This window comes from Urocitellus parryii, chromosome 1, assembly GCF_045843805.1.
Source record: "Urocitellus parryii isolate mUroPar1 chromosome 1, mUroPar1.hap1, whole genome shotgun sequence".
NCBI classification, from domain to species: domain Eukaryota; kingdom Metazoa; phylum Chordata; class Mammalia; order Rodentia; family Sciuridae; genus Urocitellus; species Urocitellus parryii.
Window position 1 is genome coordinate 29,872,241 of NC_135531.1, and position 21,156 is coordinate 29,893,396.

The following is a 21,156-nucleotide window of genomic DNA, read 5'->3' on the forward strand; positions in this document are numbered from 1 at the left end:
GCATTTAAAATATAGAGAAACACTTTTTAATTTTGAAAAATACTCAATAAATCTTGCCCTAAGAATGGTTTCTGAGTAATTCTGAAAAATAAGCATTATTAAAGTATACATGTAGGACACTGAATAAAAGTATTTTGAATGAATTAACTACTGAAATTGACGTGCCATGAAACCAACTGTGATGTGTGTACAACATATGATTTTTTTTTTTTTCCTTTTTGGTACTGGGAATTGAACCCATGAGTACTTAACCACTGTAAAACATCTGGAGCCCTTTTTATTATTTATTTCAGACAGGGTCTCATTAAGTTGCTTATGGCCTTGTTAAATTTCTGAGGCTGGCTTGTGATCCTTCTGCCTCAAACTCCTGAGCTACTGAGATTATAGGCTTGTGCCACTGTGCCCAGCAACATATGTATTTTTAATAAATCTATTTAGATTATTTGACAGAAGACCAAAGTTTTTATTTTGATGAAGGCTCCATCTCAATTGTAGTTTTTCAGAAAAGTACAGGACACCTTGAAAATATTTTAATTAATATCTTAGGAAAAAACAAATATATGTATTTGCATATATGCATACACCTTTATCCACATGTACACTTTCCAACAAATTACCGAGGAAGAATACTGAGAGATCATCATTGCAATTATAACAATACAGTTCTAAAACTTGGGTTCCCCTTAGTGTGAACCAATGGAGCACGTACAATATCCTATTTAAGTCTCAGAAGGTACTAGAAATTAACAGGAATATCACTAATTATAATCAAAATGAAATATACACCTTGTAATGCATATTGTCCTGTACAAATCAAGAAATTAAATAAAATGATAAATAGTTTTTGATACTTCACCAGAGCTATAATAGCAAGTTCACAGCAGACCAACTTTCAGAATCTAAGGATATGTCTAAGAATATAAAGAAGTCCAAGCTAACATGAAAATGTGAAAGAAAACATAGAGGCTAGAGCAAGTAGTCATGGTTAAAAATAATTTTATCATCAATTTTAATGACATTAATTACCTGGCAGAAACACTTTAGCCAGGTGAACAAGGTTAACTTCATCAGTCCTAAGCAAGTACTCCCTGACAAGTTATGACATACTGAGAACACATCCCTTTTGTGATGTATCTCACAAAGGTGCATAGCCTTAATCTACTCATGAGAAAATATCAGACAAACCCAATTTGAAGAAACTCTGAAAGAACTGACTAGTGTTCCTGCAAAGTATCAACGGAGTGAAAACAAAGCCTGAACTCACACACTGGAAGTCAGTAAGGAGATATGATAACCAAAAGCAAAATGAGATCTCCTAAAGACTAATGGAAAAGATGATGAAATTCAAAGAGTAAGAAATTTAATAGTGAGAAACTAATGTGACTCCATTTTTGAGAAACCAGCCTCTACCTCAGAGCAAAGCCTGTCCAAGGAAGGGGGCGTGACCCTTGTCCTTGGAAAAACCCACAGAGCACTCCTAGGCACATACCCACCCTGCTGAGTTGTTTGTCTGTAAATAACAGGAGAGGTCTGTGGTGCCAGGTGTCCCTGACTCATTAAGCTAAGTGAGGACCCATAGCAACCCCCCTAGCAACCTCCAATCAGCATGAGACAGGGAAAATACCTGGAATGCCAGATGACCCCCAAGTAGTTTATGGTGGTTGATAACATGTTGGGAAACCAGGTAGTTTAGCAGGTACAACCCTCATGGCCTAAACCAATCAGTTAAAAGGAATCCCCCTATTGTACTAACCAATCACCCCTACCCAATTTGTTCCCACCATTGAATGTGCTAATCAATGTTAAGAATTGTTGTTTGATTTTCCCGCAGTATGGAATGATTTGCTGTGTGATGTTGTGACTCATAGAGTATCCCCCCCCCAAAACCTATAAAATCTCACTGAACAAAGGACCAGGACTCACTCCCTGGGACCGCTGCATCTGGAACAGTTGTGAGTCCAGGCTGGAGCTTTCAATAAAGACTTTTGTGTGATTGCATAGGATTCAGCTCCTGGAGGTCTATTGGGGTCCCACGAATCCGGCATAACAATGGAAAAGTGATTAGAAAAATATTTGGCATAGATTGAACTTTAAAATTGAGATTATGAAATATAAAAAATGGACTGAGTATTTACATGTGGTAGACTTGGAATTTTGTCCATACTATATTATCCACCAAAACACTTATCATTTGCTTTCTTTACCAGGGTTATACTGATCTCATATAATGAGTTAGAAAACAGTCTTTCCTTTCTGTTCTCTGGAAGACTTTGCATAAAACTAGAATTTTCTGGTCCATGAATTTTCTGTTCTTTGAATAATGAGCTATTTGTGTCTGAAGGGGTAGATGATTTTTAAAATCATCCTTTACTTCTTCATTAGTAGGGTTTGGTATAGTTTAAAATATTTGTATTCATTTTTCAACATATCAATGTTTCTAATATTTTCTAATTTTCCAATCTTCTACAGTTGTAGTCTTTTTCTGTTAAATTTTTAATAATAGGTTTTTCTTTTTCTTCCTTTTCCATAAGGAAAAGGAAGAAAAAGAAAATAAATATAAAAAGGAATATAAAACATTGTTTCTTATTAAAATATAAGAAATAATGTTTTATATTTTTAATCTCTTCCTTTTATATGTATCAACTTTATTAGTTTCTATATTTTTTTTTACTATCTCCTCTTTCTTTAGCTTTGTGTTTATGTCATTTTCCTATGTTTCATGCTTAAACTATTAATTTAATTTCAACTTGTCTTTATTTTTTTATAAGTATACAAATTGATAAATTATCTTCTTTTGGTAGTATTTTCTGTGCACCACATTTTACTTCATTACTTCTTCAATTGTAGGATTTTCCCCTCAACTTGTTTTTTCTTCTTAATTTGAACATTCATAAGTTAATTTTGATATTTTTCTTTCAAGTTTTTTTTCAAGAATATAAAGATTTTAATTTATCATTTTGTGTTAATGTCTAGCATGTGGCATAGTCAAAGAGTTTAATAAATACTGTTTTAAAAAATTTACCCAAACTTGCCTAATAAACTAGTCCTTGATCATATTGCAATAAGTGCATATCTGTTAAAATAATATGTAATCTCAAAATGGGTGTCATTCAGTTTTATGTACATATAAATCAAATCATTCATATTATTTATATTTGTTTTCTAAACATATCATATATTTGTAATTTTGGGTATGGTTAACTGATACTTAGTTGAGAACACATTAGCTTGGCTGCATTTCTTGTGTACTGTAGATTTGAAAATAGATAATAAAAATACTAAGGTTTTTTAGCAGAGATCAGATTCTAGGCTTTCAGAAACAAGTGAAGTTAAATAGTTGACCTTCATAATGAGTTCTTTATGTATTGTAGTGATCATTTTTGTATTCTTTCTGTATTGTGATCATTTTTGCATTTCAGAAAGGACATTTTCTGTATTTTAATAGATTGATTTGTTGATGTACTGATTGTATGACATTTAATTTTTTAAAGAAAGTTCTTGAAGTAAGAAGGCTAGAGTTCTAGTTCTGCACTAGAAGATAGATGATACAGGCATATATCAAACAAATAATAAGCAGTTCTATAGATTTAAATGGGTAATTTTTTATGAGGAGGGAAAATGTATTAAATTGAAGTAAGAAAAACATGTCCGAAAACCTCAAGGAGACAGATGTTACTGGTAAGTATAAATTAAGGGAGAGAATGAAAGAGCAAAATTAGGGAAAGTCAGCCTATGGATCTTTTGTTGTACCTTAAGTAAAATGGGAGCAATCATCATATAGTGCTTACAATATTCAGAGGGAAAACATTGGTGAAAAAATGCAACCAGCCTGTGTTTTATGTACTTGTGGCATACATATCTAGATAGTATAGTGCCCGGCAATGGAAAGAGGTAAGAAGCACGACTGGGATTACTGCTTCTGACCAGTCTATTTGCAATTAGGTTACTAGTGGAATGTTTCTGAGAAGGTCATAGTTGGACAAGTACTTGAAGGACATGATCAAGGGAACCATCCAAATACCCAGGGCTCAGGTGTTCCAAAGTGAAGTGATGAAAAAGGCCTGGAGAGGCAGTAGGATAGTAGTCAAGAAATGAGTTAGCTGACTTTCCATAGTGTGATACCAGAGACAGACAGAGAAAAAGGTAAGAAAATACCCTCTGAGCCTGACTGGTATGTGTTGAAAACTGAGTTTTCACAATGTTCTCCTAGAAAATTACTTTTAAAACTGAGTGAATGTATATGCCTGTATTAGGTTGTTACATCTGCCACAAAAATTCCATAGGCTGGGTGGCCTAAAGAAAAGGAAATTTATCATCTCACAGTTCTAGAGGCTAGATTTCTAAAATCATGCTGTCAGCAGGTTTATTTCTTCTGAGCCGCCCCCTGCCCCTGACCCCTTGGCATAACCCCATTCCTGAAGCACTTAGCCCATGAAAGTGCTATTTTCTTCTGACAAACTGCATTTTAAATATATTTGGGTAATGGGGAGAGGATTTTACTTGAGGGAAATAGCATGAGAAAAATACCTAGAATGATGTTGGAAAGAAAGTAGGGGTCAGAAAAAACTAAACGGTCTAGTTGGATGCAAATCTTTCATGAAAGTGAACAAAAGCCAAATATGTTAGGAAAGATATACGTAGGCAATAACATGGCTAGACAAGAGGTCTGAACTTTATTATGTATATTAAGGAGAATTACTTAAGGTTTATGAGCAAGAAGGCGCAATAATCAGAACTGTGCTTCCAGTCGATTAACCCGTCAGAAATATGTAGTTTATGACCAGGTGCTAAACATAAATCTTATTAGCAGTAGAGGTTGTTCAAGCGGGAAGCACATCCAGGTATACCAAGGGCTTAGATAAATTCTTGTTTTGCTCTGGAAGGAAGGAGAGTTTGTCAGATTTTAGTGTTTTTTTTTTTTTTCTCTGACACTGAGAAGGGCATCTTGATATTTCTGCCATAGACTTTCCTTTGTTTTTTGTTGTCACAAATAGAAATAAGATTCCTACCTGTTACAGCTGATTCACTGGAATTTTGGACCATTCTGTCTTGCAGCTAAAGGAAGAGAAGAAAATCACCAAATACAACATAGCAACATTAATTAAATAGAAATAATCACTGTATATCCTGTGATTTATTGTGATTGTATAAACACACATAGATATATAACTGCACTCAAAGCAAACCAAAAAAAAAAAAAAAAAGACAACGTGCTTATTTTCAAAACCAGAACTCCTGATACTATTAGAGGTTGGTTCTCAGTATTCATTTTAACACACACACAAGTCAAAGCCCTCATGCTCCTAGACTTTAATAGAATGTTAACCATAATTGGTATACTCAAAGAATGAATCAATCAACATCTAATGTAGAGTTTAAGATTTACAGGATTCTCATATCCATTTTACTTCTGAAAATTCTGTTCAGAAATCTCTCTATTCATCTCTTCTTATTCTCTGCAGACACCATTCATCTTCGGGTTCTTGAATCTTCCCCAGTCGGCACAGCTGTTGGAAGTGTGAAAGCAACCGATGCTGACACTGGGAAAAATGCTGAAGTAGAATACCGAATTATTGATGGTGATGGGACTGATATGTTTGACATTATAACTGAGAAGGACACCCAGGAAGGCATCATAACCGTGAAAAAGGTGCTCTACGTCAGCAGAAATAAGCATTGTGTGTTTAGAGAGTTGAGGTTTCATTATGTACTTTTCACTCATGCATTATCCATTAAAAGATACATCACTGCCATGCTTGAATGTAATTCATAGTTTACTTAAGTAAGAAGTATATAAAGCCAAAAGCTTCTTAGACATGTACACTGTGTTTCTATTGATTGAAACATGAGTCTTGAGATTTTACAAAATTTAAAAAGTTAATGTATGTGTGATTATATTTTCAAGTCATATTAATAAAAGGCCACCATATTTTCTTAAGAAAATGCTTAATAGCTAATAAGAACAATACATCATTATAGTTGGAAGCATAAAATGTAGTACACTATCCAGATTCATGAAGCAATAACTAGAGATGCTAATAAAAACAGAATGGATTGGAATATAATTCAATTGTTCACATTTCCCCTTATGCTATGTAAATTAAACTTTTCTGCTAACATATGTTCAGAGATACAATTTAAAGGTAACCAGTTACGTTATTGTAGGATCAGTGCCATCTTATGAGAAAATGTAGGGAAAATTAAAAAAAAATAATTTATAATGAAATGCCAAGCATCAAGTAACCACTGAGGCACTGGTTAATAAGAAAACTATCCTGAGAGTGCATAGCAAGGCAGGAGGTACAGAACCTTCATTAAACAGTGACCAGCAAAGGGCAAAGCAGCTTTCTTATTTTCCATGACCAGAATGTAGCACTCAGGCAAACAGAATCTTGTGCATCTAAAAATGAAAAAGAAAATGGAGGAAGTCTGATTCAGCAATGTCTTCTCTGTTAATAAAACTTATCTTTCAGAGTGAATGTGAGGTGAGAGACATAGTTCTTTGTGACAGTTAAACTATATTGATATTTAAAGCCCCTTTTTTTGTTTATTAACACATCCTCATGCCAACTTGCTATTAAATCTGTGCTCTCTTTTTTATGTGTTATTTTTACTTATACATGACAGTAGAATGTATTTTGACGTGTTATATATACATGAAGTATAACTTCTCATTCTTGTGGTTGTACAGGACCTTTCTTATTCCTGAGATTTTCTTTATTTTGACTCTTTCAAGCAAGTATGGAAATTTATCACCAAGATTTTGTAAATTTAAAATTTAAAAAAATTTTTGGTACCAGGGATTGAACTCAGGGGTACTCAAGCCACTGAGCCACAACCCTAGCGCTAATTTTTTTTTTTTTTTTTTTTTGATGCTGGGGATTAAACCAAGTGCGAAGTAAGCACTCCACTAACTGAGCTATATCGACAGCCCCTCCCAGCCTTATTTGGTATTTTATTTAGAGATAAGGCATCACTGAGTTGCTTAGCACCTCACTTTTGCTGAGGCTGACTTTGAACTCACAGTCCTCCTGCCTCAGCCTCCTAAACTGCTGGGATTAGAGGTGTATGCCACCACACCCAGCTTCACTTTTTTTGCTTAGAAAAATTTACTAGTACCCAATACCTCAACACACACATGTATGCATGCCAACATATACATAATCTTCCAGTCTATTTTTTTTGTAGGGAATCACCACCTATGAGATAGGTTTGAACATCTAGCCCAATTTTTTGCAGGGTTTAAAATCTCATTTTCTTAAGTTCCAAAGTGTTACATTTTGAATATATAAAAAGTAAAAATTGAATCCTAAACAATATTTAAGGATTATATAATTATCTGTGCTACTTTCTAAACTTATTAATAAGCAAATCAAATGCATTCAACCTGGATTTTAAAAATCATTCTGTAACTTGAAATGAGCATGTCATACAATTCCCCTCACTTTAATTGAATGACATGTGTCTTTTTACAGCCACTTGACTATGAGAGCCGGAGACTATACACTCTGAAGGTTGAAGCAGAAAATACCCATGTGGACCCACGTTTTTATTATCTAGGACCATTCAAAGATACCACAATTGTGAAAATCTCTATAGAAGATGTAGATGAACCTCCTGTTTTCAGCAGGTCCTCCTACCTCTTTGAGGTTCATGAAGATATTGAAGTGGGCACAATTATTGGGACTGTAATGGCAAGGGATCCAGACTCTGCTTCCAGTCCCATTAGGTAATTATGCCTGTGTTTGAGATGAAACAGAAGAAATTGAAATTCACATAGATTATGAAATTCTATTTGAAACATTTAATGCAATAAAATACTACAGGAGTTTTTCTGTAAGTTATACATAAATTTGGTGAGCCCAGTGTTTAAGGTAAATTGGCTTTAAATACCTGGGAGCAGGTGTGCACAAGGGTTATAGCTTATTCTTATCGCATCCTATAGACTGAAGTCTGGCTTGTATCATCTAATTGTCTCCTTAAAGGGTTTGTTGTTTTCTGGGGGAAAGGAGGTACTGGGGATTGTACTCAGAGGCACTCAACCACTGCCATATCCCCAGCCTATTTTGTATTTTATTTAGAGACAGGGTCTCAATGAGTTGCTTAGTAACTCACTTTTGCTGAAGCTGGCTTTGAACTCTTCCTGTGTCAGCCTCGCACTACGATTACAAATGTACATCACTGCGCCTGGGCTCAAGAATACGTTTTTAGATGCACATTTACGATGCAACCAAGCCATGATATTTGTATGTGAGATAAATATAAACAGTTAAAAATAATATGATTGTGCCATAATTCAGTTTTGTCATAATTTTTACAAATTGTACTTATACTGTAGACATCAAAGAAGGGAATTTTTGCATTGTTCTTGGTTTTTGGCTTTGTTGTTGTTGTTGTTTAGCTGTCTCAAAAAATGCAAGGACATTCCAGAAATATCAGTCACTGAACATTTTTCTTTATTGTGGCAATCAAAACACCTGAGATGTGATAGACACATAAAAATGAGAAAGACTCAAAGTTTGCATTGACATTTGCACTGATATAGCAAGGAAACACAGATATACCTAATATTCATCATCAAAGTGAACACTCACTTTAATCTGTTAGTCCATCATGTGTTCTGGATTTCATTTGTTTCCTTAATTCTCAGCAGGTTGATTTTGCTTCCACATGAGCTAGTAAAGTATGAGTGTAAAGGTTTGCTGTACAATTTCTGTATGTACTTATAACTCATTCACCTGACTCTGGTCAGACTTACTCTGAAAATTCTATAAATTCTGCCAACTTTCAAGTGAAGTCATACTATATAGAGTGACAAATGTATGTTTTGTTTTATTTAGTTATATAATTATGCATAAATACTATTTCTTGGATTGATGTGCAGCATCACAGTTTACATGCTGCAGAAGAAAACTGTACATAATATTCACATATTACTCCCATCTGCCAGCAGGACTTCCCTATGAATATCACCCCTCCAGTCCACTTGTCTTCATCTAAGTGGCTGCATTCCCTGAATTTTTCTTTAAGCTTTAAAATAACTAATATGCATGTTTAATTTTACCCCTTAAATACTTACCAAGCATTTCCTTGGCAGAAATTCTAACTAACATCAGTCGTCTCTGCTCTGGGTCCTTGATTTCAAAATGGTCCTTTAAAAAAATGATACATCAGAGTTTTGATGAGACAAAATTAAGTTGACTATTGTTAAGTCCTGATATAAAGATATATCTCCACAAAGTGAAATATACATTCCATCCTCACATAGATTGATGGCTATTTTATACTAAAATCTATATGTAAATACTTAAAAACACAATAAATATAATGTTTAATGAAAACACAAATCAAAGGACCAGGAAGAGTCCATTCATGTATAGAATATACAATGCCAATAGGTATGGCTTTATATTACCTTGTTGTAGAAAGTAGGAAGGCATACTTTTATATCTTATTTTTGTAGAACAAGTGGATACAATGTATACATGTGATATACTATGTAAATAATCAAATAAATAGAAATATTGTGGATATATATGCACATATATGTAGTAAATTTATATATTCTACAGGTTCTGCATCTGCCAATTCAACAAAAATCAATGGAAATTTTTTGGAAAAAATATTGTTTGTACTGAATGTATGAAGACATTTTTCTTGTCATTATTTCCTAAATAGTATAGCACAACAATTACTTGTGTAGGATATGGCATTTACCTTATATTAGGTATTATAAACAATCTAGAAATGATTTAAAGGAGAATGTGCATTGATTCTAATCCCCAGTGGATATAAAAGGACAATTTTATATATTCAAAGAAATAAAATAGCCTTGCAAGTTTAATGTATTTATGTATCATCCTGGACATGTTACAAATTATGTCATATATTCTTAATGCTAATGCAGTAATCAAAAAGTTTTACTGAAAACATGTATCTTGGAAAAATTAAAGTTAACACATAATTTGGTGATTAAGAATCAGAAAATAAAATTATATTTTGAATAATATTTGAAAAAGAAGGGCTGTAGTTTCTCTGCATCTTCAAGATAATATCACATAATACTCTAAATCTTATTATTACTTTTTTTAAACTGAACTGCAAAAAAACTAATTAAGAAAAACACAAAAACTGTGTTTGGCAAAATCATGGTACATGATAACAAAAGGTTTCTATTAATGAACATATTGCAAGTTCACATCACATTTCTATATAAATAAGGGAACTTTTAATTGCCAAATTCCTAATAATTCTGTCATTCTTTCTTACATTGGATAAATATTTGTAGATAACCATATGAGATATTAACATATTATTCAAGGAGTTTTCATTCTATTGGAGAAGAATATGAGAATCAAATAATACTAACTGCCTACTAAAGTTACAGTAGTAGATATATTATGATAGTGGTCAGTAGGCACATTGTTTTCAAGTTTCAATTCCTGTTTTAGATTTGGAATGAAACAAATTTCAAATACATGAAATAAGTGACAGATATAATTGTACAGTTACTTTCCATAGGAAGCAGTTAGATGCTTGAAATTTAGGTGATCACGGAAGACTATAAGGAGGAGATAAATTTTGTGTTGGGTCTTTCAGTAGTAAATTAATTTTGTAAATCTGGGTGGAATTTGGGGATTGTTCTAGATATAGGGATACAATTATTTGCTTTATTTGTGAAGGCTAAAACATGTAGTATGACTTTTTAAAAATGGGATTTATCAAAATGACATCATTAAGATTGATAAACCTGGTATTAGGTTTCAGAATAATATACAATACAATACCAAAATAACCAATTGCTGCCTATTTTAATACAGATGTATGAAGATTTCTCATCTGGAATTGTACTATTTTAAAGTTATACATTTTATAATACATGTGGTTAGAAACTGAAGCTATGTATATATCATACCCTGAAGCTCCAAAACACCCAACCGGTTTGATGAACCTACTGTTATCTCCAATTTTGTCATTAAGGAAAATCTAAGCTTCTGGGATTGGTCTGTTGCAATGGATTCCTGCAGTAATTCTCCACTACTAAATAAAGCAATGTAACCACATGTAATGTATACTATGTTGTGGTCAAATATATCAATGTTAGTTCACATGAAAATAGACAATTATTTTAAGAGCAGAGATTTTAGAAGACTAGCATTTCAATGCAGAACCAAGTGCCAATTCATGCTTGGAGAGAGTGAGTGTTTTTCTGTGATTAACTCATGAAACTATGTTTTAGATCAGTACTGTGTTTCTTCCAATAATTATTAGTAATATGTGTGTCTTTGAATTTTACCATTTTCTCCTGTAACACTTCAATCACACTGCCATGTACTTTTCTTTGCCCTCTATGTTCAGATTTTCTTTGGATCGCCATACTGACCTCGATCGGATCTTTAACATACATTCTGGAAATGGATCGCTTTACACATCAAAACCACTTGACCGTGAACTATCTCAATGGCACAATCTTACTGTCATAGCTGCTGAAATCAGTAAGATGACTTTTATGTCTATAATGCATATTTATGTTTATAATTCTGTATATTTTAGTTTTGTATATTTAACATATTTATAGATTTAATTATATACTAAAATAATTCATTCATTGCTTATACAAATTATAGTTTTTGTTGTTCTAAGAAATTTATATTTATTTTATTTATTTTTAAAATTTATTTATATATGACTACATAATGCATTATAATTCTTATTAAACATATATAGCATGATTTTTCATCTCTCTGGTTGTATACAAAGTATATTCACACCAATTCATGTCTTCATACATGTTACTTTGGATAATAATGATCATCACATTGCACCATCATTTATAACCCCATGCCCCCTCCCTTCCCTCCCAACCCCTCTGCCCTCTCTAGAGTTCATCTGTACCTCTCATGCTTCCTCTTCCTACTGTACTATGAATCAGCCTCCTTATATCAAATAAAACTTTCAGTGTTTGATTGTTTAGGATTGGCAAATTTCACTTAGCATTATCTTCTCTAATTCCATCAATTTACCTGCAAATGTCATGATTTTATTCACTTTTATTGCTGAATAATATTCCATTTTTATCCATTCATCTATTAAAGGGCATCTAGTTAGTTCCACAGTTTAGCTATTGTGAATTGTGCTGCTGTAAATATTGATGTGGCTGTGTCCCTATAGTATGATGTTTTTAAGTCCTTTGGATACAGACCAAGGAGAGGGATAGCTGGGTCAAATAGAGGTTACATTTCCAATTTTCCAAAGATTCTCCATACTGCTTTCCATATGTACCAATTTGCAGTCCCACCAGCACTGTATGAGTGTACATTTTTTCCCACATCCTCATAGAATTAAATGTTGTGTGTCTTCATAATAGCTGCCATTCTGACTGGAGTGAGATCAAATCTTAAAGTGGTTTTGATTTGCATTTCTCTAATTGCTAGAGATGATGAACATTTTTTCTTATATTTGTTGATTGATTGTATATCTTCTTCTGAGAAGTGTCTATTCAGCTCCTTGGCCCATTTATTGATTGGGTTATTTGGGTTTTTTTGATGTTTCACTCTTTGAGTTCTTTATATACCCTAGAGATTAGTGTTCTATCTGATGTGTGAGGGATAAAGATTTGCTCCCAAGATGTAGTCTCTCTATTCACCTCACAGATTGTTTCTTTTGCCGAGAATAAACTTTTAGTTTGAATCCATCTCATTTATTGATTCTTGATTTTAATTCTTGTGCCACAGCAGTCTTATTAAGGAAGCTGTGGCCTAATCCTGCATGATGAAGATTAGGACCTACTTTTTCTTATATGCAGAGTCTCTGGTTGTATTCCTAAATCCTTGATCCATTTTGACTTGAGTTTCGTGCATGGTGTGAGATAGGGGTTTAATTTCATTTTGTTGCATATGGATTTTCAGTTTTCCTAGTACCATTTGTTCAAGAGGCTATCCTTTCTCCAATGCATGTTGTTGGCACCTTTGTCTAATATAATATAATTGTAATTTTGTGGGTTAGTCTCTGTGTCCTCTATTCTGTACTATTGGTCTACCAGTCTGTTTTGGTGCCAATACCATGCTGTTTTTGTTACTATTTCTCTGTCCTATATAGTTTAAGGTCTGGCAGTGATGCTACCTGCTTCACTCTTCCTGCTAAGGATTGCTTTAGCTATTTTGGGCTTTTTATTTTTCCAGATGAATTTTATAACTGCTTTTTCTATTTCTATAAAGAATGTCTTGGGTATTTTGATCAGAATTGCAGTAAATCTGTAGAGTGCTTTTGGAAGTATGGTCATCTTGATAATATTAATTCTGTCTATCTAAGAGCAAGGTAGATCTTTCCATCTTCTAAGGTCTTCTTTGACTTCATTCTTTAGGGTTCTGTAATTTTCATTATATGGATCTTTTACCTCTTTCATTAAATTCATTCCCAAGTTTTTGAGGCTACTGATAATGGAGTAGTTTTCTTCACTTCGCTTTCTGAGGATTTGTCACTGATATACAGAAATGACTTTGATTTATGGGAGTTGATTTTATATCCTGATACTTTGTTGAATTCATTTACTGATTCTAGAAGTTTTCTGGTGGAACTTTTAGGGTATTCTAGGTACAGTATCACATCATCAGCAAATAGTGCCAATTTGAGTTCTTCTTTTCCTATGTGTATCCCTTTAATTTCTTTCATCTGTTTAATTGCTCTGGCCAGTGTTTCAAGAGCTATGTTAAATAGAAGTGATGAAAGGGGGCATCCCTGTCTTGTTCCAGTTTTTAGAGGGAATGCCTTCAATTTCTCTTCATTTAGAATGATGTTGGCCTGGGGCTTGGCATAGATAGCCTTTAGGATATTGAGATATGTTCTTGTTATCCCTAGTTTTTCTACTGTTTTGAACATAAACATGTGCTATATTTTGTCAAATGCTTTTTGTGAGTCTATTGAGATGATCATATGATTCTTATCCTTCATTCTATTGATGTGATGAATTACATTTATTGATTTTCGTATGCTGAACTAACCTTGCATCCCTGGATGAATCCCACTTGATCGTCGTGTATGATCTTTTTGATATGTTTTTGAATTCGATTTGGCAGAATTTTATTTAGAATTTTTGCATCTGTATTCATCAGGGATATTGGTCTGAAGTTTTCTTTTGTTGATATGTCTTTGCCTGGTTTTGGAATCAGAGTGATATTGGCATCATACAATAAGTTTTGAAGTGCTGCCTCTTTTTCTATTTCCTGAAATGAATTGAAGAGTATTGGTATTAGATTTTCTTTAAAGGTCTTATATAGAACTTGGCTGTGTATCTGTCCAGTCTTGGGCTTTTCTTGATTGGTAGACTTGTGATGGTGTCTGCTATTTCGTCACTTGAAATTGAGATGTTTAAATTCTGTGTATCATCCTGATTCAATTTGGGCAAATTATATGACTCTAGAAATTTGTCAATGCCTTCGAAATTTTCTATTTTATTGGAGTGCAAGTTTTCAAAATAATTTCTAATTGTCTTCTATATTTCTTTAGTGTCTGTTGTGATATTTTCTTTTTTATCATGTATGTTACTGATTTGGGTTTTCTCTCTCCTTCTCTTTGTTAGCATGGCTAAGGGTGTATCAATTTTATTTATTTTTCCAAACAACCAACTTTTTGTTCTTGTCAATTTTTTCAATTGTTTCTTTTGTTTCAATTTCATTCATTTCAGCTCTGATTTTAATTATTTCCTATCTTCTGCTGCTTTTGATGTTGATTTGTTCTTTTTCTAGGGATTTGAGATGTATATTAAGTCATTTATTTGTTGAAGTTTTCTTATTTTAAGAAATGAACTCCATGCAATGAACTTTCCTCTTCGAACTGCTTTCACAGTGTCCCAGAGATTTTGATATGTTGTATCTGTGTTCTCATTCACCTCTAAAATTTTTTAAATCTCCTCCTTGGTGTCTTCTGTAGCCCACTGTTCATTCAGTAGCATATTATTTAGTCTCCAGGTGTTGGAGTGGATTTTATTTCTTATTTAATCATTGATTTCTAATTTCATTCCATTATGATCTGACAAAATACAGGGTAGTAGCTCTACTTTTATATATTTGCTAAGAGTTCCTTAGTGGCATAGTATATGGTCTATTTTAGAGAATGATCCATGTGCTGCTGAGAACAAGTGTATTCTCTAGTTGAAGGATGAAATATTCTATATATGTCAGTTAAGTCTAAGTTACTGATTGTATTATTGAGTTCTATAGTTTCTTTGTTCAGCTTTTGTTTGTAAGATCTATCTAGTGATGAAAGAGGTGTGTTAAAGTCACCCACAATTATTGTGTTGTGATCTATTTGACTTTTAAACTTGAGAAGATTTTGTTTGATGAATGTAGATGCTCCATTGTTTGGGGCATATATATTTATAATTGTTAATTCTTGTTGGTATATGGTTCCCGTCAGCAGTATATAGTGTCCTTCTTTATCCTTTTTGATTGACTTTAGCTTGAAGTCTACTTTATTTGATATAAGGATGGAAACCTCTACTTGCTTCCACAGCCCATGTAAGTGTTATAATTTTTCCCAACCATTCAACTTCAGTCTGTGGATGTGTTTTTCTCCAACCATTCAATTTCAGTCTGTGGATGTGTTTTTCTAGGAGATGAGTGTCTTGGAGGCAGCATATTGTTGGGTCTTTCTTTTTCTTTTTGTAATCCACTCTGCTAATCTATGTCTTTTGATTGGTGAGTTTAGGCCATTAACATTCAGTATTATTATTGAGACATGGTTTGTATTCCCAGACATTTTTGTTTATTTTGGTACTTAATTCGACTTGGAATCTCCTCTGATTAGATTTTCCTTTAGTGTAATCTCTCGCTCTGCTGATTTTCATCATTGTTTTTCATTTCCTCTTCTTGGAATATTTTGCTGTGGATGTTCTGTAGTGCAGGCTTTCTAGTTGTAAACTCTTTTAACTTTTGGTTTATCATGGAATATTTTTATTTCATCATCAAATCTAAAGCTTAGTTTTGCTGGATATAAGATTCTTGGTTGGCATCAATTTTCTTTCAGAGCTTGGTATATGTTGTTCCATGGTCTCCTGGCCTTGAGGGTCTGGGTTGAAAAATTTGCTGATATTCGAATTTGTCTCCCACTATGTGTGATCTGATTCCTCTCTCTTGCAGCTTTTAAGATTCTATCCTTATTCTATATCCCAGGTATTTTCATTACAATGTACCTTGGTGTAGATTGATTGTAATTTTGTACATTTGGTGTCCTGTAAGCATCTTGTATTTGTTTTTAAAATTTGTTCTTAATGCTTGGAAAATTTTCTGATATTATCTCATTGATGAGATTGTGCATTCCTTTGGTTTGAAACTCTGTACCTTCCTCTATCCCAGTAACTCTTAGATTTGGTCTTTTCATGCTGTCCCATAATTATTGGATGCTCTGTTTATGGTTTCTAACTATCTTCACTGTGTGATCAACTTTATTTTCCAGATTGTATAATTTGTCTCCATTATCTGATATTCTTTCTTCCAATTGATCTAGTCTGATGGTTATGCTTTCTACTGAGTTTTTATTTGATTTATTATAGCCTTCATTTCAAGGATTTTTGACTGTTTTTTTTTTTCCAGAATCTTTCTCTTGAAGTAATCTTTTGCTACCTGTATTTGCTCTCTTATCTCATTGTTGGAGTGATGGATTTTTTTTCCTATATTTGCTCATTTAGGTTATTCTTTAATTCACAGATATTTTAACTATGGACCTTCTGAACTCCATCTCTGACATTTCATAAACTTTGCTGTCCATGGGTTCTGTTATTATAGTGTCTGGTTTGTTTGGGGCACTTTCCTCATTTGTTTTTTCATGTTGTCTGTGTGTCTTCCTTTCTTGCAGTGTGGATCTGAGATATTACAGTTTCTTCCCTATATTCTTTTAGTACCTATGCAGATTGACAGTACCTCACCTTGATGTTGGGCTTCCAGACCCTGCTGGTGTCCCTCAATGAATGCTACTGCATCCTGGATCTGTGCAAGTTAGAGTGGTTGAATCTGGGCCTCTGGGCTTAACCTCCCTAGTAGTCTACTTGTCAAAAGGGGAGTTCCTGCGCCAGAGGCTAGTCTCTGGCAGGTGTCTGGCCCACCTGGAAGGTGGGGGGGAGTACCAGGCCAGCTGTGAGCCTGGGTCTCTCAAAGGCTGGTGTGGGTGGATCTGGGCCAGTAGGCTTGGCCTCCCATGGTAGTCAGCTGGTTGGAAGGGGCGGTCCTGCGCCTGAGGCACACTAGTCTGCTGGTGGGAAGGGTCAGTCCTGAGTCAGAGGCTAGGCTCTGGTGAGTGTCTGCCTCGCCAAGGGAGGCGTAGACTGGCTCCCCTGTGAGCCTGGGTCCCTCACAGGCAGGTCTACAAATTATAGTTTTAATTGAAATCTTAAATTGATTCCTCAAAAACCTATTTTTTTCAGTATTTCTTTTAGATATATGCTGAAGGATGACTATAGGTATTGTAAAAGAAGCAAAATTGCATTTATGCTATCTTAAAATTTTTTACCACATCTGAAAATTAAATTGATATTATGGCAGATTAAGAGGAGAAAGGCACACACATTTATTTAAGATTTATGTAATAAGGAGCATTTTTAAGGAATTGAGGAACCAAAAAAAGTTGCAAAGCCTGAATACTTTTGAACTAGGATAAACAAAAAGAGGCAATAGTGAAAAAATAACTAAATATTTACAGAGTGTTTATTTTTCTTTGTTTTTGTACAGAAAATCTCTGTTTCAATTGCCTGTCCTCCTCAATATTAAGAATGTCACTGTCTTCATGATATGTAAGAATACTTTTCATATAAGAGTTTTTTCTTCTGCTTTCAGGAAAAAAAAAAGAAAGAAAGGTTTAGAGTATCCTTCTTTACATTCTATTTATACTATTGTATTTTATGTTATCTTATATTACAGTCCTGGGGATTGAATCCAGGGCCTTTCACATGCTAGGCAAGTGCTCTACCCCTGAGCTATATCCTCAACCTTGATTTTCTCTTTTTCTTTCTTTCTTACTTTTTTTCTTTTTTTTTTCTTAATGTCTTTAGGTCAATGTAATCCTTAAAGCAAAATGATATATTTTGGGCTAGCATATTCTGCTACTCTAAAGTATCTGTAAATCTAACATTTATTATTAACTAATAACATTCAAGTAAAATGGGTACTGCAAATTTTCTCTTTTGAGGAAACAACTGAGATGTTAATTTTTTTCATCAACACTATTATTGTGAATCTATGATAAACCAGGTATGGGTTATGATTCTAAGAATTTTAAATTACATTTCATCTTGCTAATATATTAAATTAGCCTCATTTAAATGAGAAGAAACTAAAACTCTGGAGATTTTTTGAAACTTTCTGAAATAATGCTAGAGTTAGTAATTTGGGACTTAAAACAGGTTATTCCAGTTCTAGCTCTAATAATTCTACAAATAATTTACAAAATTTGTTCAAACTCTAAACAGAGATCAAGGATTCAAAACCCCTCTTTCTTTAGTTGCGAAAGGTGTTGCCTGTACACAGGATGGCCAGCATCATTTATGGAACTCATTTTCAAGTTGAAATGTCAAATCGCCTATTCAAAAAGTATTAAGAAATTCAACATTAGCTTCTTGAGTCTAGTGTGGGGTTCTTTAAGATGGGAGGTCCTGGTCAACAGGTGAGATCACATGTTCAGGTCCCGCAGACCTGCTCCATTTCTGATTACATACTGAGACAAACATGAAGCAGATAGATTCAAACTGCTTTAAAAATAAATATTCATCATGAGTTAAATCATGGTAAGACAGCAAGCTGGTAATTTCCACATCTGAAATATTAAGCTGAATCCTCAAATAGGTATCAAGGTCAAGTTATTTGAAGTAACCATTCCAGACTTTGGAAGGCAAAACATCAGGTCTGAATCACCAAGTGCCTCTGAAGAATGTAACTAGGCTAGGCAGATCATCAGCAATCATTCAAAGCGTCAAGCTAAAGTAATAGATTTAGTTTATCTTTCTAATTTGGCTCTGAAATACAGACCAACCCTAAAAAATCCAGTTTCATCACAATGAGATATAAAGAGTGATACCTGTTAATACTAACAATTGTTGGAGTTTTCCTTTATGAAAGCTGTCATTTCTCTGTCTTCATCCTAAGAGTTGATTGTGTCCAACATGATTCTGGTCATTCCAAAAGTAAGGTTGCTTGTGCTCTGCTCATTTTAAGATACTTTATCAGGCCCAATGAGCTTGGAATTGCACTTTCCATTTCAGATACTGTGAGAAATTTAACTTCTAAAGCTAGTTGAAGTAATTATGATTCAGTAAAAAGCTAAGCCAATTACCTCTTCTTAAGAACTGAACCTATTTTTTGCCACTAAATGAATTCAGTCTGTGGCACAACTGTTGGAAATACCTACCTGCCAAACCAACACCAATCAGGGTCCCATTATGCTGTTCTGGGAATTAAATTAAGCAATGAGAGTGAAAGGGAAACTGCATATAGAGAATTGTTTTTACGAGACTTTAAACACTGGTTTTATGCTAAGTGTGTCACACACCTCGCCTGGAGCAGGACAGAATGACATACAAATGTACTTCTTACCAATGTGTTTCCAGGCCCTGCCTCAAACAGTTTAATTCTACATTCCAGTGCAATGTATCACATCATGTGGCAAGTGCTATCTACTGCAAGTAATTATTTAGTGCATTATTCCATGGCATAATTCCCCTTTTCGTCTTTAAAAAAATATTTTAAAATGCCATGCAGAGAATGAAAAAAAATCTAAAATTAAGGACACAATCAGGGTCTTAATAATAAACTTAAAGTTTCAGAACACATTTATTGTAGCGGCCAAAGAGTTCCTTCAAGAAAATTTAGCTATAATCATTTCAATACACTCTGAGGACAATGAGCTTGGTATAGGAAGGAAGGACTCCATTATGTATTAGTAAAAAAAAGTTGTGTCCTAAGCATGTGCAACAGTTCCATTTTTTGAAAATCTGGGGTATCTAGACAATCATTGAAGACTTCTCTATTTAGAGATTTGCAAAAGCTTTTGGAATTCTAGGCATAGTCTCACCTCAGCACACACATTTTAAGATCCTTTGTTGCTGGTACATTGTACTACTCTCCTGCTTTCCTGAAGGACTCTGAGGGAGACTCAAGTGGTAAATATATGCCAGCAGCTGTTCTGTATGATTCTGCATTCTCAGAATGCTTTGTTTGTTTGTTTATTTATACATAAGCCATGGCATTTGCCAGCAAATACACACACACACACACACACACACACACACACACACACACATTGCTTTTTCAGTAGGTGATGCCAGACCCAATGCTTTACAAAGACATTCATCCCTGTTGCTTTAGCTTTTGATTTGAAGATCTTTGGGCTATTTGGAAAGAGGCTAAAGAATCTACATTTTGTGTTAGGGCAAAGTCTAACAAAGCCATTTTTGAGGCTTGAAACTTTCTTTTTTCTTCTTATCTTCTTTGACATAGCTAGTGACTGAATTGCTACCAACAAGAGTTACTTTTATGTCACACTTTATATTGAAAATACACATTTTGTTTATGTCCACTTACCGTAGCAGTAGATTAAAGAGCATGTTCTAGAGAAATGGAAGAAGTGTGCATTTCCACTCTTCTTCATAGCAACAGGTAACTAGGGAGTCAGGGGTCCATTTTTGGTGAGTACTCTACCTCTGGGTCTTATGAATAGTATAAGACAGATAAAGGTGCAGATACAATGGAAAATATTTTTTCTGTTTATTTTCCTTTTCCCTCTTCTTCTTCCCAATGGGGATCTCTTCAGACCCATGTGAATTGTGAGAAAGCTTGTTAACAGGTTTTTAATGTGTGAATGCATTACATGGAGAAAGATTGCACAAACTCTTATAAAATAGCCATGAATACATTATATTGGTAATAAAGATGATGTTCATGTTTGAAGTACTAGTCATCAAACTGATGCTCTGACAAGAACTTTTCCTGCTTTATCACACCTAATTTTCCAAATAACTATGTGAGATCAGAAGCCATGTGTTTTTTACACATACTGAATAATAAAGGCATTGGGCAAAGTCACAATGTGTGAACATGAGTGGACTTGGATATAAAAGAAGCTCAGTTTACCTCCAGGGTATGAACTCTCAGCCACCTGATGCAGGAAAAGGTG

The 21,156-nt window shown here is 34.0% G+C and overlaps 1 protein-coding gene across 4 annotated transcripts in view; it reads left to right on the plus strand.

Moving 5' to 3' along the window:
- LOC113186242 (cadherin-10) overlaps positions 1-21,156 on the plus strand; it is a 102,999-nt gene that overhangs the window by 66,791 nt on the left and 15,052 nt on the right. For all 4 annotated transcript variants that reach the window (XM_026393633.2, XM_026393632.2, XM_077795589.1 and 1 more), the window contains exons 5-7: positions 5,463-5,650; positions 7,476-7,729; positions 11,359-11,495. In XM_026393633.2, coding sequence (XP_026249418.1) covers positions 5,463-5,650; positions 7,476-7,729; positions 11,359-11,495 — 579 coding nt within the window. The remainder of the gene's footprint in view (positions 1-5,462; positions 5,651-7,475; positions 7,730-11,358; positions 11,496-21,156) is intronic.